The sequence below is a fragment of the Poecilia mexicana genome, unplaced genomic scaffold (assembly GCF_051168715.1).
Source record: "Poecilia mexicana isolate PSO_F unplaced genomic scaffold, ASM5116871v1 scaffold_2, whole genome shotgun sequence".
NCBI classification, from domain to species: Eukaryota; Metazoa; Chordata; class Actinopteri; order Cyprinodontiformes; family Poeciliidae; genus Poecilia; species Poecilia mexicana.
Window position 1 is genome coordinate 38,762,707 of NW_028263371.1, and position 18,282 is coordinate 38,780,988.

The 18,282-nt window shown below is 41.3% G+C and overlaps 1 protein-coding gene across 1 annotated transcript in view; it reads left to right on the forward strand.

Annotated features, from left to right (window-relative positions):
* The window catches only part of col4a1 (collagen, type IV, alpha 1), a 43,430-nt gene extending 25,808 nt beyond the window's left edge, over positions 1 to 17,622 (forward strand). Inside the window, exons 4-52 of the mRNA XM_015003126.2 lie at positions 463 to 507; positions 601 to 645; positions 834 to 896; positions 995 to 1,048; positions 1,159 to 1,185; positions 1,269 to 1,343; positions 1,430 to 1,492; positions 1,578 to 1,613; positions 1,694 to 1,732; positions 2,559 to 2,648; positions 2,739 to 2,774; positions 2,882 to 2,941; positions 3,074 to 3,109; positions 3,216 to 3,260; positions 3,373 to 3,405; positions 3,652 to 3,712; positions 3,849 to 3,884; positions 4,778 to 4,924; positions 5,018 to 5,101; positions 5,280 to 5,363; positions 6,021 to 6,091; positions 6,228 to 6,419; positions 6,808 to 6,976; positions 7,055 to 7,147; positions 7,292 to 7,396; positions 7,527 to 7,624; positions 8,477 to 8,627; positions 8,723 to 8,836; positions 9,118 to 9,285; positions 9,926 to 10,015; positions 10,105 to 10,257; positions 10,351 to 10,449; positions 10,548 to 10,637; positions 10,989 to 11,128; positions 12,079 to 12,205; positions 12,312 to 12,392; positions 12,710 to 12,808; positions 13,513 to 13,563; positions 13,656 to 13,841; positions 13,953 to 14,086; positions 14,204 to 14,276; positions 14,740 to 14,811; positions 14,909 to 15,037; positions 15,152 to 15,250; positions 15,335 to 15,547; positions 15,637 to 15,814; positions 15,896 to 16,010; positions 16,209 to 16,381; positions 16,561 to 17,622. Coding sequence (XP_014858612.2) covers positions 463 to 507; positions 601 to 645; positions 834 to 896; positions 995 to 1,048; positions 1,159 to 1,185; positions 1,269 to 1,343; positions 1,430 to 1,492; positions 1,578 to 1,613; positions 1,694 to 1,732; positions 2,559 to 2,648; positions 2,739 to 2,774; positions 2,882 to 2,941; positions 3,074 to 3,109; positions 3,216 to 3,260; positions 3,373 to 3,405; positions 3,652 to 3,712; positions 3,849 to 3,884; positions 4,778 to 4,924; positions 5,018 to 5,101; positions 5,280 to 5,363; positions 6,021 to 6,091; positions 6,228 to 6,419; positions 6,808 to 6,976; positions 7,055 to 7,147; positions 7,292 to 7,396; positions 7,527 to 7,624; positions 8,477 to 8,627; positions 8,723 to 8,836; positions 9,118 to 9,285; positions 9,926 to 10,015; positions 10,105 to 10,257; positions 10,351 to 10,449; positions 10,548 to 10,637; positions 10,989 to 11,128; positions 12,079 to 12,205; positions 12,312 to 12,392; positions 12,710 to 12,808; positions 13,513 to 13,563; positions 13,656 to 13,841; positions 13,953 to 14,086; positions 14,204 to 14,276; positions 14,740 to 14,811; positions 14,909 to 15,037; positions 15,152 to 15,250; positions 15,335 to 15,547; positions 15,637 to 15,814; positions 15,896 to 16,010; positions 16,209 to 16,381; positions 16,561 to 16,648 — 4,710 coding nt within the window. The 3' untranslated portion in view covers positions 16,649 to 17,622. The remainder of the gene's footprint in view (positions 1 to 462; positions 508 to 600; positions 646 to 833; positions 897 to 994; positions 1,049 to 1,158; positions 1,186 to 1,268; positions 1,344 to 1,429; positions 1,493 to 1,577; positions 1,614 to 1,693; positions 1,733 to 2,558; positions 2,649 to 2,738; positions 2,775 to 2,881; positions 2,942 to 3,073; positions 3,110 to 3,215; positions 3,261 to 3,372; positions 3,406 to 3,651; positions 3,713 to 3,848; positions 3,885 to 4,777; positions 4,925 to 5,017; positions 5,102 to 5,279; positions 5,364 to 6,020; positions 6,092 to 6,227; positions 6,420 to 6,807; positions 6,977 to 7,054; positions 7,148 to 7,291; positions 7,397 to 7,526; positions 7,625 to 8,476; positions 8,628 to 8,722; positions 8,837 to 9,117; positions 9,286 to 9,925; positions 10,016 to 10,104; positions 10,258 to 10,350; positions 10,450 to 10,547; positions 10,638 to 10,988; positions 11,129 to 12,078; positions 12,206 to 12,311; positions 12,393 to 12,709; positions 12,809 to 13,512; positions 13,564 to 13,655; positions 13,842 to 13,952; positions 14,087 to 14,203; positions 14,277 to 14,739; positions 14,812 to 14,908; positions 15,038 to 15,151; positions 15,251 to 15,334; positions 15,548 to 15,636; positions 15,815 to 15,895; positions 16,011 to 16,208; positions 16,382 to 16,560) is intronic.
* The last annotated feature ends 660 nt before the right edge of the window (positions 17,623 to 18,282 follow it).

The window sequence follows — 18,282 nt, forward strand, 5'->3', positions numbered from 1 at the left end:
AGTAAGCTGCTTGTTTTAGTGTTTTTCTTAAATAGTTGGAAAAGAAAAAGTGGTAAAGTTCACCAAATCTCCAAGACCTGTGCTAAAAATTCATTTATGAAAGAAGCCAAACTTTTGCCAATCTTGTTTTAAAATAACAACGAATATTTTTATAAATCAAAGACCTGTGTTCAAACTGCTCATATTATTATTATTATTATTTAAATTTATTTGCTTATATACGTGTTCTCATTCATACATACTTATAAGTGGGATGCACAGATGTGAATAAACGCAGCATTTTACACTGAATTATTTATGCTGCTTTTATATATATTTTCCTTGTTGTTGTTGCTGTAATAAAACTAATTGCTCATATGGCACATTTTCTTTATATACACATTTTAAAAATTTTTATGGCCAATTTTAGCTCTTAAATAAATAAATATTTTAATACTAATCATTCTATAATTTATTCCACAGGGAGATCTAGGAGCACCTGGAGCTCCAGGACTAAAAGGAGTGCGAGTGAGTAATTAACCATCCGTTATAAAAATGATATTTTCCATAAATACTCCAGCTCTAGTTTTGTATTAATCGGACATGCTCTGTATTTTACAGGGTCCCCCTGGTCTGCCAGGGTTTCCAGGGAACCCAGGACTACCAGTAAGTTCATTTTGTCTGCCAACCTGACCCACATGCTGAAATAATTCAGGGAATTCATGGAAGAACGCTTCCATCAGAGGCTTTTATCAACTAAATGTTATACACACGTGTTGTAGTCCACTTTGAATGTTAGATTCATGTGGAGTACTTTTGGTAACTTGATTATTAACTATCAACTAACCACACAGGGCCTCAATGGAAACGACGGTCCGCCAGGCGCACCTGGAATCCCAGGATGCAATGGGACCAAAGTAAGCTACATCTTTTTTCTCCTACACTCTTTGCATGCTTATGTTGTTCTCATAACTGTTATTTTTTAATTGCTGATGGTCTGATGTCTGTGTTTCAGGGCGAAAGAGGAATGGACGGCCTTAATGGTTTTCCAGGACTTCAAGGGCCGCCCGTAAGCAGCCGGAGCTCACCTCACCAGAGAACAATTGCCTTAATCACAGACTTAGTTTTTATCGCTGTCTATGCTAATAAGCCTCCTTTATTTCTTCTTCTGTCTTTCAGGGCCTCCCAGGTATGGAAGGAATGAAAGTAAGTTCATAGAGCTTTCATATTTTTGCTGTAGATGGTTTCCTAAATCTTCCACTGTAATAACACGCTGATGTCTTTTACAGGGAGATCCTGGTGGTGTGATCGGGATTATCCCCCTGAAAGGAGACAGCGGGGTACCTGGCTCACCTGGACGACCTGTTAGTACTTCACAGTGTTTGTTTGAGGACTTGCATACCTTAAGCAATGTAATAACGTCCGTCCTCCATTTGTCTCTCTCTCCCAGGGACCACCTGGAATATTTGGACCAATTGGACCTCCAGGACCCAGAGGATACCCAGGATTTAAAGTGAGTCCAAAACAAGTCAAAGCATCAATAAAAACTCAAGACCTCCTGACGGACTCATTTTTAACCTCCTTTAACCGATTCGCAGGGTGATACTGGACCTCCCGGCCCTCCAGGAGAGAAAGTAAGATCAGTCTCCATCTTTCTTCAACGTGGTTGTTTGACTACGTTTTATCAATAACTTTGTTTTTATTTTGTTTCCAGGGTGACAGGTTGGCCTTTGTGAGTGAAAAAGGAGATAAGGTGAGAGCTTTGTAAGAGACACGATTTTAAGATGTATTTATGTTCTTGTGAAGTTTTCCTACATCCATTCTGCAAACATAGTAAGAATATCTTAAGTACAAACAAGTCACTGTAGACCTACCTGAATAAACATTAAAAGCACATTTTTCTTCTTTTTATTCCGCAGTGTTTATCCTCATCAGCAAAATATGTTTAATGATTGAGACGCATGATAGTTGTGCAATGCATTATTTGTATTATTTATTTATTTGTATTACTATGCATTATTTGTACTTAAAGTCGCGTCGTTTAGGGCAGAGTGTGGCACAATGTCAGAGCAGAGATCACACAAGTGGAGGCCAGTTTTATCTGTGGCTCAGTCGAGTCCCAATCTTTGCTTGTTTCCTGTCCGATTACTGCAAATGACGGCCACTATCACCATAAAAGTGTCACTATACATGTGCAGTATTTTTTTTTAATATGGTACAACTTATTATCTGTCACAGTCTGAGTCACAGTCTCATTCCAGCAACACTAGCATCCTCACCACTGTTGTTGTCAGGAATGTTGCATGGTGGGTTCACCGAACAGAAAAGGATCACAGATTGGGCCCCAAATAAGATATAAAAAAAAAAACACATCTGAATCTGGTCCGTTTATAGGTGCGTCTCTCTTTACTGTCCACAATGACTTTCTTAATCTAAAAGATTTTCATTTTCCCCTATGTCTAATAAAGCATATTTAGTATTATGCGTTTCATAGGACATAAATGTAGCTTTTTTTTTTTTTTTTTTTATTAAAATTGCTTTAACCTTGCCAGTTTTAGTGACTTAGTATGTTTTTGCAGGGTGAACGAGGACTCAGAGGCCCACCTGGGCCCCCTGGACCATCTGAAGAAGCGACAGGACAGACCACAATTCTTGTACCGGGACCACAGGTGCCCATTCATTGCTTCAAATATGAAATTTAAAAAACAGTTTACAATATGTGTTATTAATTATCTTCTGTTCGCTTTATGCTCCCACAGGGGGAGAAAGGACCGAAGGGTGACAGAGGCGAGAAAGTTAGTATTTTATCATCAGGTGACATGGCGTAAGATTTGTAATAGAGAAAGTGTTTTCTCTCATTAATCTTTAATAAAACTCTTGATTTCTTTCCTCTTTTTTTTAGGGCTTTTGTCTCCCTCATCAGAAAGGAATCAAAGGTGAACAAGGCCCTCCTGGACCAAGAGTGAGTTTCTGTCGATCTTATCTACAAAATAGCTCATGACTAAACAAGACATTAATTTATGTTTTGTTCTCCCAGAGGATTTATTTATTATTTTATGGTAAAATTAAACAACAAATTTATGTCTCTGTTTAGGGTAAACCTGGTAAAGATGGAGAGTTTGGAATAAAGGTAATACTTATCTTTTTTTTTTTCATATCTATCTGCAAAGCTCTCCAACAGGAGCTTTCTTTAACAGTTTTTATCTATAATTAATGTGCAACCTATTCTCCTGCAGGGAGAAAAAGGTTCCTCAGGAGTTCCTGGATTCCCTGGCTTGTTGGTAACAACTCGAAGCTTATAGGCTTTCATATTCTATTTCTAATTAAAATGACGTTTCATGTATGTTAAACAGACTGACGAAATACAGGCTGATTTTTTTCATCTGGTTTTAGGGCGAAAAAGGAGAAAAAGGACCACCGGGTTATGTAAGTGATTCCTCTCATTTGTTTTTTTTTTTACATTAAGTATAATAATAATAGTAATAATAATTCAATCATTTAGACAGATTCGACGTCAATTACATACAGTAACCAGGACTACTTTAAGCTTTAGACATCTGACACTGATCAATGAAGACCGGAGCAGAAGCCAACATGGCTGCTGAATGATCAGTGCTCTTGTAGAAATTTGGTATGAAACGTTGAAAGTCTGATTTAATCTCTCCACTGTAGGCTGAAGGTCCACCTGGCCCTCCTGGCCCACGGGGTCTCCCAGGGTTAACGGGAGAAAAGGGTAAAGATATCTTGTTATTTTCTGAAAAATACTTGTGTTTTTAGTTTTAGCATCTTGTTCCACAAGCTTTCAGACACATGTGATCACTCCTAACATCATCTGCGGTTTTCATTTATTTCTCATTTCTAACCTTCAGGTTTTCCTGGCCCTCAGGGAGAGGCCGGCCCACCAGGTAAAATATGACGGGTTGTGAGAGCAGTGATGCAACACTTCATTTGAGTGCATTTTATTTTTCTGATTTTTCTCTAATATTTTGTGTAACTTGGATTGACTCTGTGAAATTAGCTTTAAGCAAACAGAGGCAGTTCATAATAGGAGCCTATTAAATAATGCAGGATTTCAGATACTTTAAGGAAATCCTGAGATTAGAAAGTTGTTGCTTTGGAGTTATTAGCATACATGTCACCCTGTTTATGTTAAAGGGGACGTTTTATGTAAAGTTAAAACAGCCCAAAACACCTAGGCGTTTTTTGGTAATAATCTTCAGAATTTAACGTCACAAATCAGAAGGCTCTACCTGTCACCTAGCAACAACAGCGAAGTGAAGCCCAGCCCGTTACCTAGCAACCCTGGCAAAACCCAACTTGTCACCTAGCAGCACAAACAGAGCTGCTGGAAAAGAAAAGTTTTTTGTCATTGACTCCCATCCATAATAAATCACTCGCTGCATTCTTGTTGGTTGAACTTGAGGCTCTTTTTCAAACATGTATAACTGTATAATTTGCATCCATTTTCATCTGCGAGTGTAAAAATTGAGTTGGGGACTTGGCCAGTTTATTTGGATTTAAAGTGACGAGGCTCTAAGCATCTTGTTTTGATAGGAACTCAAAATTGGCAGAAATGAGCCTTCTTAGCTAAAATCTCATTAATCTGTTCAAGGAAGCATAACAGGTCACCTTTAAATCATATATTGAGAGGGAGTTTTGGAGACGATAACTGAAATCTTTACCTATAAGGCTAAATTCCCGTCTACTCAAAACCTTGAAGGGAGTAAAAACAAACTTAGGAGTTTGTGAAATGTGTGAAAAGCCTTTTGTTCTCTAATTTTACTTTTGTGCATCGCAGGCCGCCCCGGCAAGGAACGTCGTGGAGAACCTGGGATGCAAGGAGAAAGGGGCGAGAAAGGGGACAGAGGCAGAGATGGAGAATCTCTTTCTGGACCACCGGGAAGACCAGGGCCCGTCGGACCGCCGGGACCACCAGGATTAGCACGTAGGTCTAAGTAATGCTTTAATTTACTTGATGGCGCCTCCACAAAATGTTTCGATCATCAAACCCATCAAACGGCATATGTTGCTTTCCTAGCTGACCCTGAAGAGTGTAATATGGAGAGAGGAGACCCTGGTCCACCTGGACCTCCTGGATTATCAGGGGAGGATGGACAAAAAGGTAAGAAGAGCAGCAAAGTTACTCCACATCTATTAAAATCAAGAAATAAATGCATTTATCTCTATGAAACAACAGTATTTATGTGCTTGGTGTCATTCAGCACTCCTGCTGCTTGACTTCATGACCTCATTTAGTCATACCATAGATTATTACATTACGCTGCTTTGCCCAATTCCAGGCGATAAAGGAGACGCTTGTGTTAGATGTGACGGCACCGGTCAACGTGGATTACCTGGCCCTGCAGGCGTTAAAGGAGAGCAAGGTAGGAGTAGTTTGGAGCTGCATCTGCGGGAAGAAAGTAGTTCCACAAAAATGTCCATATTTCAGTATAAAACCTCTGTTTACCATTGAAAATTTGATGAGCATGTAAATTTTATCACACTTAGTAAATATGAACGATCTTGGGAAAAAAAAAATCAAAAATTTCAGTAACTGAATTACACAGATTACATTTAAAGCCTTTATTTCTGTTAATTATAAATATTTTTGCTTACAGCTGATTTGTAGACTAATAAAAAATAGTTTCTAAAAAACATAAATATGGACTTAATGGGAAATATGTTTTATACCTGCTTAAAGGTACGTTTAAACTGACAAATGGTCCTCCTCGGAACATCTATTCTAATTTCATGAATATGTTTATACTATATACACACAACGGTTGTCGATTTAGAAACAAAAAGGAGCAGCTATACAGTTATTTTGGTTACTTAGAGCAGCAATATGTGGTCCATCTAAATAAAAATGGTATAAATACACAGACTGTTTTCATATATTACTGCACTTAGCTTTTGTCTAATAGGATGTTTGCGAACTAGTGTCTGACTTTAACTCAGTTCTAAACTTTCTTTTGAGTTTTTCATGTGATGAAGCACATGCTGCGGGACTTTTGAACTCAACATCCTGTTTCATTTGGCAGGACCACCAGGCGCAGTGGGAGGCAAAGGAGAAAAGGGTCGCTCTGGTCCAGCTGGAGAGCCTGGAACACCTGTGAGTATAAAATGGCGTCTGCATGTCGACAACGCAACGGCTGGACAAATCCAAAGAGAGAAGATGGTTCAGAATTAATATTTAAGTGATGTGAGTGTCTAAAACTGATAGCGTGTAAACTCTTTTTTTTGTGCAGGGTTCTCCAGGATCTCCTGGACTGATGGGGGCTCCTGGTGCTGTAGGGGAACCCGGAGACATTTTCATAGCACCTGGTTACAAAGGGGAGAAAGGTTTTCCCGGACGTCCTGGATTACAGGGACAACCTGGCAGGGAAGGACTGCCAGGGCGAGACGGACTCCCGGGTCAACCGGGCCTCAAAGGAGAACCTGTGAGTGCATTAAAACAGTGAATACACGCCGTTAAATAGTCTCATGAATTCATTCTGCATTAATGGTGATTATGGTATTCAAGGAGCACAATACACAATATTCTCACACTTTTTTTAAAGTTTAAACATTAACAATTAATTTCACAATGCCTTAGGTTACTGATAGCAATGTTATTAAAGTAAAATTATAGAACATGACTAGACAAATCATCACAAAGAGAAGAAATCTGTGAAGATTTACAAGACAACCAAAAAGATTGATCACGCACGTCATGAAAATAGAATCTGATAAAGTTTAATTTGGAATTACTTCAAAGAGTTATAGTTTTTTTAATGGCAAAGTATTTCTTAAAAAAATGTTTTATTTCTTTTCTTTTATGTCTTCCAGGCCAAAGAAGGCATTAAAGGTGAACGTGGCCCAGGCGGTGACCCCGGCCACATGGGGCCTCCTGGAGAAAGGGGTCCCCCTGGTCTTCCAGGATTTGGCCGGCCGGGTGATCCAGGAGAGAAAGGCAGTCAGGGACAGCCGGGCCGTCCAGGAGCTCCAGGAAGACATGGTAACCATAGAAACAACCGATGCAGACCCAACTGTCCAATTTCTGCAGCGTTTTAATGAACGTCTTGCTTTATAACAGGTCTGAAAGGAGAGCCAGGTCAAAGTATTAGCACTCCGGGTCCTCCAGGGCAGCCTGGACCGAGGGGAGCTAGTGGCATGCCGGGACTTCAAGGTCAGTGACAGCATCGCCATGATCATCATTCATCTGAAGTCATTCTGTGTCAATGTCAATGTGCTTTCTTCATATTTGAACCTCGGATTCTAATCCAGTCCCCGATCTTTGTTAAATATATCATGAAAAATGTTTTTCTTACAGGTGACAGAGGTGAAACAGGTTCCCAAGGTCTGCCAGGCTTTCCTGGAGAAAAGGGGGAACAAGGACCGCCTGGAATCGGCTTTCCCGGCCCAGCGGGTGCCAAAGGTGAGTCTCATGACCCGAAAACCAAAAAAAAACAAAAAAACAACAGTACACTAAAAGTATTTATACTGATCATATCCACTTTGAGACTTTAAAAAGGAGCCCAGGCAAAAAGTGTTGTATGTGTTTGTAGGTATCAGTGGAATCCCTGGAGCCCCAGGACTCCCTGGAGAGCCAGGCAGACCAGGACAGGACGGCTCAACTGGAAAAGCTGGTCCGCCTGGACAAAAAGTGTGTATTTGTCGACATGCGTTTGTGTTGCATCCAGTGCTGTTTGTAAACTCTGGGTAAAGATGTGGACAAGATGGTTTGCTGTAGTAGAAACTCAACCGACATCCTACTTCCAACAATGACATGTTCTCCTGTCTTTCCTCTATTAAAGAATATCAATGAGACCTATGTTTTGGTGCAGTGTTAAGCCGTAGGAGAAAAAATTAGCTGTAGAATAACAGAAGTTTTCAGGGTGTAACATCTGCCTTAACTGAACGGCTTGTTTTCTCGTTTTCCGCATTTTGAAGGGTGATGAATGGAAATGAGCCTCTTCTTCATGTCGTGTGTTTTACTGCAGGGGTAAAAGTGATGGATTGAAAACTACAAGTTCCTTGACACACACTGAGCAATTAAAAAAAAAAAAAAGTGAAGCATCAATTACAAATATTCTTCATTTACATTTATTTTAATAGAGCAGTTTCGGAGGCCAACGATTATGAATAATAACGGAAGTGATTATTAAAAAAAATAAATAAATAAAACACAATATGTACCATTCTGATCAGATTTGAATATTATTTTGGAACTGAATTAATCTAATTAAATGAAAGTAAAGTAGTAGTAAAAAAAAGAAAGGTGCTGAAAGAGATACATTAGACACTAAGTTTATACAGCAAAACATGTGAAAAGGTGAAAGAACTGTGCACTTAACCTAAAAATAAAATCAATCATCCTACAAAAATTGTGCTGTGAAACAATTCACAACTACATCGCCCATATTTTTTTTAATATGAAACAATATTCTTGGAGGTTTTTTTCTTGTTGAGATATAAAATTACTTTTAGATATCTGACAGTTTTCCAAACATTTCAGGGTGAGCCTGGACGGGGTCTTCCAGGACCGAAAGGTGCACAGGGCTTCCAAGGAGTCACCGGTTTTCCTGGAGATAAGGGTGGCAGGGGATTCCCAGGTATTCCCGGCTCAGAAGGACAGACGGGACCTCCAGGGCCTCAGGGAGTTAAAGGTAACAAGATGTGGAAACTCTCCAGTTAAACTTCATTACATTTTGTCAACGCTGTGAACCAACTATGATGAAACTATTTCATCTGATAACAAAAGGTGACGTCGGACCTCCGGGTCCACCCGGTCTGGTTGGCCAACCGGGGGCTCCGGGGAAAGGCTTGCCTGGACCACAAGGACCTCAAGGACCACGTGGAGAAACAGGACCTCACGGTAAGCACAAGTTTAGCACATAGTTTTTGTTCATTGAAGGTATTTTGTCATTTTTGTCAAATGTTTGTTTGAAAAAAAAACAAACGTTTTGTTTGAATTTTTATCTCTGTCAGAGTGAGAGTCTTTATGATGCTGGATATGCATACTAAAATAAAATCCTTCAAATAAGTTCGCTCCTCTATAAGCCTAAATGTTAGCTTGGAATAGGTATCTTCAGCTTTGGATGCATATTTCTGATCTTGAAAAACATAAAGAAAAAAAATTGCATATGCTTTCTACAGGGAGAGAAGGTATAAAAGGAGAAAAGGGCTACCCTGGCCCTCCAGGCCTCGATATGCCGGGACCTCAGGGAGACAAAGGAGCCCCTGGCTTCCCAGGAGACCCTGGTACCAAAGGACTACCGGGTCTGCCGGGCTTACCCGGCCGAGACGGGTCAATCGGGTACCAAGGTGAGAGAATCAACCGGAAGTGCACTCAGAGCTAATAAATACATCTTTTGAAAATGTTATTTTTCCAATTTCTTTATGCAAACATCGGCTTCGCTACGACTTCGTTCTCAAATGTGTATTTTGGTGACAGTCAAGTCTAGTCTCATGTAAACATTTCTTCCTCTTGGTCTAATCTGTTAGCTTCAAACTTAAATCTGTAAACATGTTTCAGTGTACAACTAGGAGACTGAGTTGTCTCTCGTCAGATTTTTGGCTGGTTTTTATGTGGCTTTAATTGCAGTACCAGCAGTGACCAGCAGGAAGGAACTAGCAGATTTATTAACTCTTCAATTATTAAATGCTAAGTCAAACTGTTTGGATTTTGATATTTCATCTCCAAAACTCTTCACTTTCCTGCCCCCTTCAACTGGCCTTGTGGATTTCCTGGTTTAGCCTAAATGTGCCTGTAGCTTAGCTGTTAAGCTTCTTCGAAATATTAGTTTTTCTTTCAACTAGTAACAACTAGTTACGTAAAATGACTGTTATGATTAAAAACACCAGCTATGATCCTTTTATGTATGTGAAAAGCATCTTCAACTCATTTTAGAATCCGTCGATAGTTGTGGTTTTTCAAGCGTGTGTTTGTCTGTGACTGCTGTAGGTCCCAAAGGTGAAATGGGGGTTATGGGAATTCCAGGAACGCCAGGATTCCCAGGACCGCCCGGGCAACCTGGGTCGCCTGGTCTGAGAGGTGAGGCATACGGAATAATGACTCTAAGTGAATTACCGGTGCCTGCTTTGGTTTCCTCAGCAGTAATCCTGTGTGACATTTCATCCTAGGGGATCCTGGTGTCACTGGACCGAGAGGAGAGTCCGGGAAAGAAGGAGAGAAAGGTGAACGGGGAGAGGAGGGTCCGCCAGGTCCTCCAGGAAACCTCACTCAAACTGACATGGAGCACATGAAAGGGGAAAAGGGAGACATTGGAGACCCAGGTATCCACTCGGCAATGGAGGCGTTGATCTTTTGCTGTTTTTTTGTTTTTTTTTTCTTCTTTTCCTATTTAACGTAAATTCTCCACCGGTAAGGTGAACGTGGTTCTTCTGGAGAGAGGGGCCACCCTGGCGTTCAAGGAGAACAGGGAATGGCTGGCAAAGACGGTGAACCTGGATCGCCTGGCCAGCCAGGTAGCTTAAACCACTCAACTTCACTTCATTTTAATTGCAATGGTTTTGAGATGCGGGTGTCTACATGTGGCTGTTTGTGTTTCGCGTCTGTTTCTCAGGTCAGAAAGGAGATCCCGGCTCTCCCGGAGATCCTGGTACCATGGGGCCTCCGGGGCCAAAAGGCGGCCTGGGGGAGATGGGAATACCAGGTAAGTGCATTGATAAAACACCTCAAATTCATCATGTTTACTTTTGCACAGGTACAGCAGCACCAAAAGTTTCAAGAAATGTTTTAAAGAGACTCCATGATGTTGTAGGACCTTTGAGGCAACCGTCCAGAAGATGCTAAGCATACATTTACATTGATAACCACATTAACATGTACTCATTTGTGAAAAATGTAAATTTTATAAAAAGTTTGACACATCTAAAATCAACTGACATCATTAAATTATAGCGACATGTTGCAAGCAAGAGTCAGCTGCAGCACAGTGAGCTACACTCTACACAAACTAATGCTTCATAAGTCATTTGTTTTACTTTTATGTGTGGTTGTGCAGGTCCAGTTGGTCCTAAAGGTTCCAAAGGAGACATCGGTACACCGGGTCATCCTGGGTTCAGAGGCACAGATGGTGAAAAAGGAGACCCGGGACTACCTGGCGAGCCAGGAATTGGTGTCCCTGGATTTCCAGGAGAGAAGGTAACCCACCGGATGAAACTGGCAACGCTTCCCAGCATACACTGAGTTCTTTGACGTGACGAGAGTTGATCTGAACAAGCCCAAATTTATCAGCACCAGAGATTGTGGAGATTTTAGGAAAACTTGCTAATATCACCTGACCTCTTTCACACCGTGTCAGGCTACAAGCAAACGTCCATGTATTTTATTGAGATTTTATGTGTTAGACAAAAAAAAGTGTAATTCTTAAGTGGAGAAAAACAGGTTGCAGGATTTTTACCATTTCTCACAGAAAACTTTCTGAAAAGTCTAGCGCCTTTTTATTTACACCCTCTCTTACTTTTGCACCCCAAAATAAACTCCAATGTGACTATTTGACGAAAAAATGTTGCCTATTATATTGACTAGATTCCAACTGTGTGCAGCTGTTCTGTGAAGGCCTCTGCGGCTGTTTTTTAAAGATCAGTGAGGAAAAGCAGCTTCTTGGACATCAATAAACAGAACAGAGATATCAGGCATAAAGCTATGGAGAAGTAACGCAGGGCTAGGTCATATAAGCAATATGCCAGCATTGGAATACTGTTAAATTTGGATTATGGCATAAGGATTGAAAACTTTATTGAGAGGACAGCACCAGAATTTGCTTTAGCATTTTGCCACAATAATCTGGTCAGGTGAAAGAAAAACTGAACTGCTCCAAAACGCTGCGTGGCGGTAAACAAAGCTCAGAGCATGCTTATTTTCCACCAGTTTCAAAAGCAGAATCAAAATACATTTAGCGAACCATAATAGTCACATAACCTCACTGATATGTGTAATAAATTAGTCACAAAGTAAATTTAAAATAATTACGGAAGACGTCTTTGGTCGATCAGATGATCGTCGTAGCTTTTGCACATCTCTGACTACAGCTTGCTTTCGGTTTTACTGCCTGTCTCTCACCAACTCTCCTGATAATTTCACCCTCCCAGGGCAGGACAGGTGAGCCAGGATTCCCAGGATCCCGTGGAGACAAGGGTGAGAAGGGTCATGAGGGAATGCCTGGCATACCCGGCCAGGAGGGACCAAAGGGAGACAAAGGAAGCGTTGGGTACCCAGGTTAGATTTTAGACTGACCTTTTCATCATTTTTATCCACCGGGACCTCTGAAACATTTATTTTTAAAAGTTGTTCTTTCCCTTGTTTGTGTCTTTGCATTCTACAGGTCAGTCAGGCAGGCCGGGCGAGAAGGGCAGTCCTGGACTTCCCGGATCTGCTGGAGAGCCCGGTCGTGAAGGTCGCCCTGGTATGTAGGCTTCCTGTTTCCTCAGCCGGAGAGAGCAGCGGTTATTTAAAATACAATAAGTTATACGAGTTTGAATTGATAAGCCAAATATTTACTTTCATTGTTTGCAGATTTCCTAAGCTAGCCTAAATAATTAAAATATTTTTGCCTGCATTTCCCACTTTTTCATACTTTTCAAATAAAAAAAGGCATTTGTAGGGGTAAATTAGATGTTTTAAGAAAGCACAACATCAAAGCAGATCTGAAGAAAGAGACCGTATCATTGTGAACAGCAGTGAAACAGGTACACTAAATTTACATGTTCTGTTTTTCTTCAGGCGAAGGTGGCCAGCAGGGACCTCCGGGTCCTCGCGGCGATAAGGGCGAGGCTGGACAGGACGGCATCCCTGGATCCTCTGGGGAAAGAGGAGACCCAGGTTAGTCCTTCAATACAGACGAGAAAATAATTGGCTTCACCAGAGCAGAAATATTTCTTGGCTGATTTAAAGAGAGCAGTGGAACAGTTTTCCTTTAACTTTCCCTCTCCTACACATTCAGCTAAAGTTTTATTGAATTTGGTTCTTTGATTACAACTCCTCTGTGAGAAACTTTGAAAATCTTGAGTCATTTTCCTTTGACTTCACATTTATGAAAAAGCAAGTTCCAACTTTAAAGTATTTTTAAACACCTCTCATCACATGACGGTACTTGCACAATAGACGGTACATACAGTCATAGATACTTTACAAGCAGTAAAATATGGCGTTATGTTTTGATGAGCGCAGCAATCTGAAGCTGTAATCTACGATCTGACCACTAGGGGCCGCACCGCAAAGCTTTTGGCTGCTTTCGCTTTGCTTCTGTATAACATCGCCATGCTCTTGCTGAGCAAAGCACATTTTATATTTTTTAAGACACATTTGACATCCTACCCATTACAAAAATGCCATAATGACATTTTTGCATCAAATTTTTTAAAATGCTTTTTAAAAGAATTTAATTTGTTTTTTTCCTGATAAGCAATTGAACATCTGCAAATATAACTATTACTATTTTGTTCATGTTTTCTTTAACTGAATATTGCCGTTTTTCAACCCACAGAACATTGCATTGACCAAACTATAAATTTTCCGTACTGCAGGTTTACCAGGTGTTGGTGTGCCTGGACCTCCTGGAGCTCTCGGTGAAAGAGGTAACGATATGTCGCCGACTGATTCCCATGATCCCACTGTAACAATCAGCCGACGGCGTTCCACAAGTGCAGCCTATTCTCTCCGTCTCCAGGTGAAAAAGGTGATCCGGGTCTTCCCGGCATGCCTGGTCAATCGGGTGCTCCTGGTATTAAAGGAGAAAAGGGACTTCCAGGATCTCAGGGACCACAGGGGGAGCCAGGAGAGCGAGGTTTTCCCGGCATCTCGCTGGAAGGCCCCAAAGGAGATCAGGGAGCAACAGGACACGTCGGAGCAACAGGTAACCAGAAACTTATGACGTTCTTTGTGTTAGCCATCCTAAAACACTGCACAGTGTTCAGATAGGGGACAATATATTGTGTTGTGTAAAAAAAAAACAAAAAAAAAACAGGAACACCAGGTGCACCAGGACCTGCTGGAGTGCCAGGCAGAGAGGGCCAAAAGGGCGAGAAAGGTGATGCAGGTCGGCCTGGTTATCAGGGAGAGTCGGGACAAAAGGGCGACTCTGGATCTCCTGGATATCCTGTACGTTATCAGACTCTTTTCCTGCTTCTTCTTCTTGCTAAACACTTTACCTGCCTAGAAGACGCCTGCTGCACGACAATAAGAGCTGCTTGATGTGTTTGCATGTGCTGGTTCCAGGGGCCACCCGGCCTCCCGGGTATCAACGGGCATAAGGGCGAACGAGGATTACCGGGAGTCGCAGGCTTCCCAGGTAAATAAATCCCCACAACGATACCTGAAAGAGCCGAGCTGTAATTCATCCTCTACAGCTTAAATAGCCCAACATCAGTCACTATGCAGAGTTAATTCCACTTAAATTGTGTCCTGTTTAATTGTCCCCCATCTGGTAAAATATATTTCTCAAATGAAGCATGTTACTTATTATTAGGCTTTTTTCCTGAGGATTTTCTAGACTTTTGGGGGTCAAATTGTTGTAAATTGAGTTGCGACGCCATCTTCATATTTTGACACAATAATACTGGAGTCACTGATATTTAATCAGAAATCTCTGAGCAATCAACTTGAGTAACATTTACCAGTTAGCTTGTAAGTCCTCTTTGGGCCTTCCACAATGGCCAATAAAATGACTTTGGCTAAAAATGCTAAAAAATAATAACGATAATAATAACAACAACTTCGGTCAGTAATATTGTAATAATTTTCACTATATCTAGGCACAAAAGGTACTTTGGGTGACATTGGATTTAAAGGAGAAGTGGGTGACAGAGGATTCCCTGGAGAAAAAGGTAACTACAAGCACCTTTAAATGTTTTCATGTTAAAATGTTCTGGATGAGATTTGGGATGTCTTTCATTCGTAACTTTCTTTTTTTTTTTTGTTCAGGTAATGAAGGCCCCCCTGGTCCACCCGGCCCCAAGATCTTCATCAAAGGAGACACTGGAGTCCCAGGAGATCAGGGTTTCCCTGGACCTCAGGGGCCACCGGGGCTTCCTGGGCAGAAAGGAGAGCAAGGTGAGCTCTTCTCTGTCCTACTGCAGCATCGTCATGTTCCGGGGTCCTCTCGTTATAGTTTTCCCTCGTTTCCAACTTTTGCGATTGTTTTTTTTTTTTTTTTTTCACCTTCAGGTGTGATAGGTATTCAGGGTCCAAAAGGTGAAACCGGTATCCATGGATACGATGGTCAGCCAGGCGCCAAAGGAGAACCCGGTGTGCCGGGGCCACAAGGTGAGAAAGGCACAGCGAAGGAAAAGGGAGATCTTCACTGTTGTGCTCTTACTCTCCAATTTTTCAACGGTTCTGTGTATCCAGGACCCAGAGGATATCCAGGTCCACCGGGACCGGACGGCGTTCAAGGTCAAGTGGGTCCGCCTGGCCCGTCGTCCATGGACCACGGTTTCCTAGTAACACGCCACAGCCAAAGTGTGGAGGTGCCGCTGTGCCCTGGAGGAACCACTCAAATATATGACGGCTACTCGTTGCTCTATGTGCAAGGCAACGAGCGCTCCCATGGACAAGACTTAGGTAGGCAGCAGGAAATAAGGAAGAGACACGCGGAGACGTACAAGAGGAGTCTATTCAAAGTTTTGGTTGTCTCTCTTTTATTTTCATAGGTACGGCAGGCAGTTGCCTCCGAAAGTTCAGCCCCATGCCGTTCTTATTCTGCAACATCAACAACGTTTGCAACTTCGCGTCTCGTAACGATTACTCCTACTGGCTCACCTCACCGGAGCCGATGCCCATGAGCATGGCCCCCATCACCGGGGACAGCATCAAACCCTTCATCAGCAGGTGTGTTTTGCGTCTCCAGCCACTTTCATGTTGTCATGTGACCCAACTACAACACGTGTCGCTGTTCTCATGTGACTGCAGGTGTGTCGTATGTGAAGCTCCGGCCATGGTGATCGCAGTCCACAGCCAGACAATCAGGATCCCGCCTTGCCCTCAAGGCTGGAACTCTCTGTGGATCGGCTACTCCTTTGTCATGGTAAATTAATCTTGTTTCAGAGCTTAAAAGCTTGGCTTTAATTGTGTGATAAGCATAACACAATGTAGGGAAGTTTCTGTTATTTAAGAAAGCAGAAGCTATCAGTGATGCTGATAGCTTAGTGAAGGCGAGCAGAAAGAAATCCCCCACAAAATTTTCTGTAATCTCATCTTCACTGCATTGTGTGTTTTTACGTAGCACACCAGCGCAGGTGCTGAGGGTTCAGGTCAGGCTTTGGCCTCTCCTGGCTCCTGTCTGGAGGAGTTTCGCAGCGCCCCGTTCATCGAATGTCACGGCCGAGGAACCTGCAACTACTACGCCAACTCCTACAGCTTCTGGCTCGCCACCATCGAGACAGAGGACATGTTTACGTAAGGCCGATAATTTTTTATTGTCAGAATAATAAAAACACCCCTAAAAGTTTGCTTTTTTTTTCCCCCCGTGGTGTCAGTGTCAACTTTATTTTTACAGAAATGTTCACCTCTTTATGCTCATTTATGATACAAATGGTCATGACCAGTGGTAATCTTTTCACCTGACCTCTTTCCAGGAAACCCGTTCCGACAACGCTCAAAGCAGGCAGCCTCCGAACTCACATAAGCCGCTGTCAAGTGTGCATGAAGAGGACATTCACTTAAAACCAGAGGCCTTCCTTCATCTTAAGACATGGACAGCAAAAAAAAAAAAAAAAAAAAAAAAAAAAATGCATCGACATCCTCAACTTAGCTTTACTTCCTGTTCTGATGGTGCTATTTCCCTGTGTATCATGTTTGAATGGAGAGGAACAAGAGACGCGAGTCGCGAAACATCCAGCGACTGAACTTTATAAAGCAAACACAGACCATGGGGCTTTTTGAAGTCTTTTTTTTTTTTTTTTTTGCTCCTAGAAGCAACACACAGCGTGTTTCTAAAGAATGGCGCCCGGTTTACCACTGCACTGAGTTGAAACCCCCTTAAAAAGGTTAACTGGTGTTCATCTTTCAAAGGGCTGTTTGTGTAAGACAGGTGCTATTGAGTTGTAATTGTCTGCCTTTCATTCCCCCCCGCCCCTTTTAATTTTCCGTCTCTTCCAGTGCCACGCAATTCAAGCATGTAACCACACAATCATATATCTTTTCACACGTTATAAGTCGTCTAAATCTACTAATGTTGAAAATTATGGGACTTACCACTGCTTACACGACTGTCACTTCTCAAAACCACCTCAAACGTTGCAGACACCAATTCCTCTGTTGTAAATACAATGCATTCCTGTATACCACCGTTGAACATACTCTCCTCAGGTTATTTCTCTACCAGTTTGTGTGTCATTTAAGCCCATTTTTTTTTATTTATAAGATTTATAAAATTATGTTGGTTGTTTATCTGAAATTCAGTGTATTCCAGATTAATGTTTCTTTGTTTAACAGCCATATTAACATAGAAAAAAACAGCACTGAAGTTGCATTGAAAGGTTGAATGTTTGCGTGTGTGGGAGTGTACATACGTTATGTGAGTGAATCTGAATGGATTAGGAATTATGTGTGTGTTTTAATGTTTTTTTTTTTTGCATATATTATTGTTGCACACCCTTCTTGTTGCTTTATCTAAAATAAATGAACAAAAAAACAAACTATGAAGAGGAGAGTTTTCCTCAGTTTTGAGCTTTAAAGTAGACTGTGTGTGACAGCAGGTGGCCACGTTTTTTTCTGTTGTTGGTCATAAACAAATATGTGATGGCGAGTTACAGTATTTCCAAAATAATATGGTTATTAAATGCAAAAAAGGAAACATTTGTTAGATTGTTTCACTGCATATATATTTAAAGGTCATATTTGTGTTAATTTTGATTATTTTGGCTTACAAAAAAAAAAAAAAACTAAGTGTGTTCCATAGAAACTTTTAACCTTACATAAGACCTATAAACAAAACATAGAGGTGAGCCTCATCCCTGTACTGTTCAGTACGCACACCTTTGGCACGCGTTACATTTTAAGCATAGACGCAGATTATTTTCCGTATATATCAGCTTGGTGAAAACTTTGACACAAGCTAAATGTCAAAATATTAGTTACTGCATCAGAAAAAACCCCAATAAAGTACAAACAGGACTTGCAGCACTTGCAAACATTCAGTAAACATTTTTAGCCCATCTCATATTGTGTCACTACTGTAGTAAAATTATTTGAACAATATAATGAACAGTTTCTAAGTATATATGTGTGTGTGTTTTCTACCCTCTTTGAACTGTTTTAATGTGCAAAAGCTGAAACGCTACAGTCTAAAGCCACAA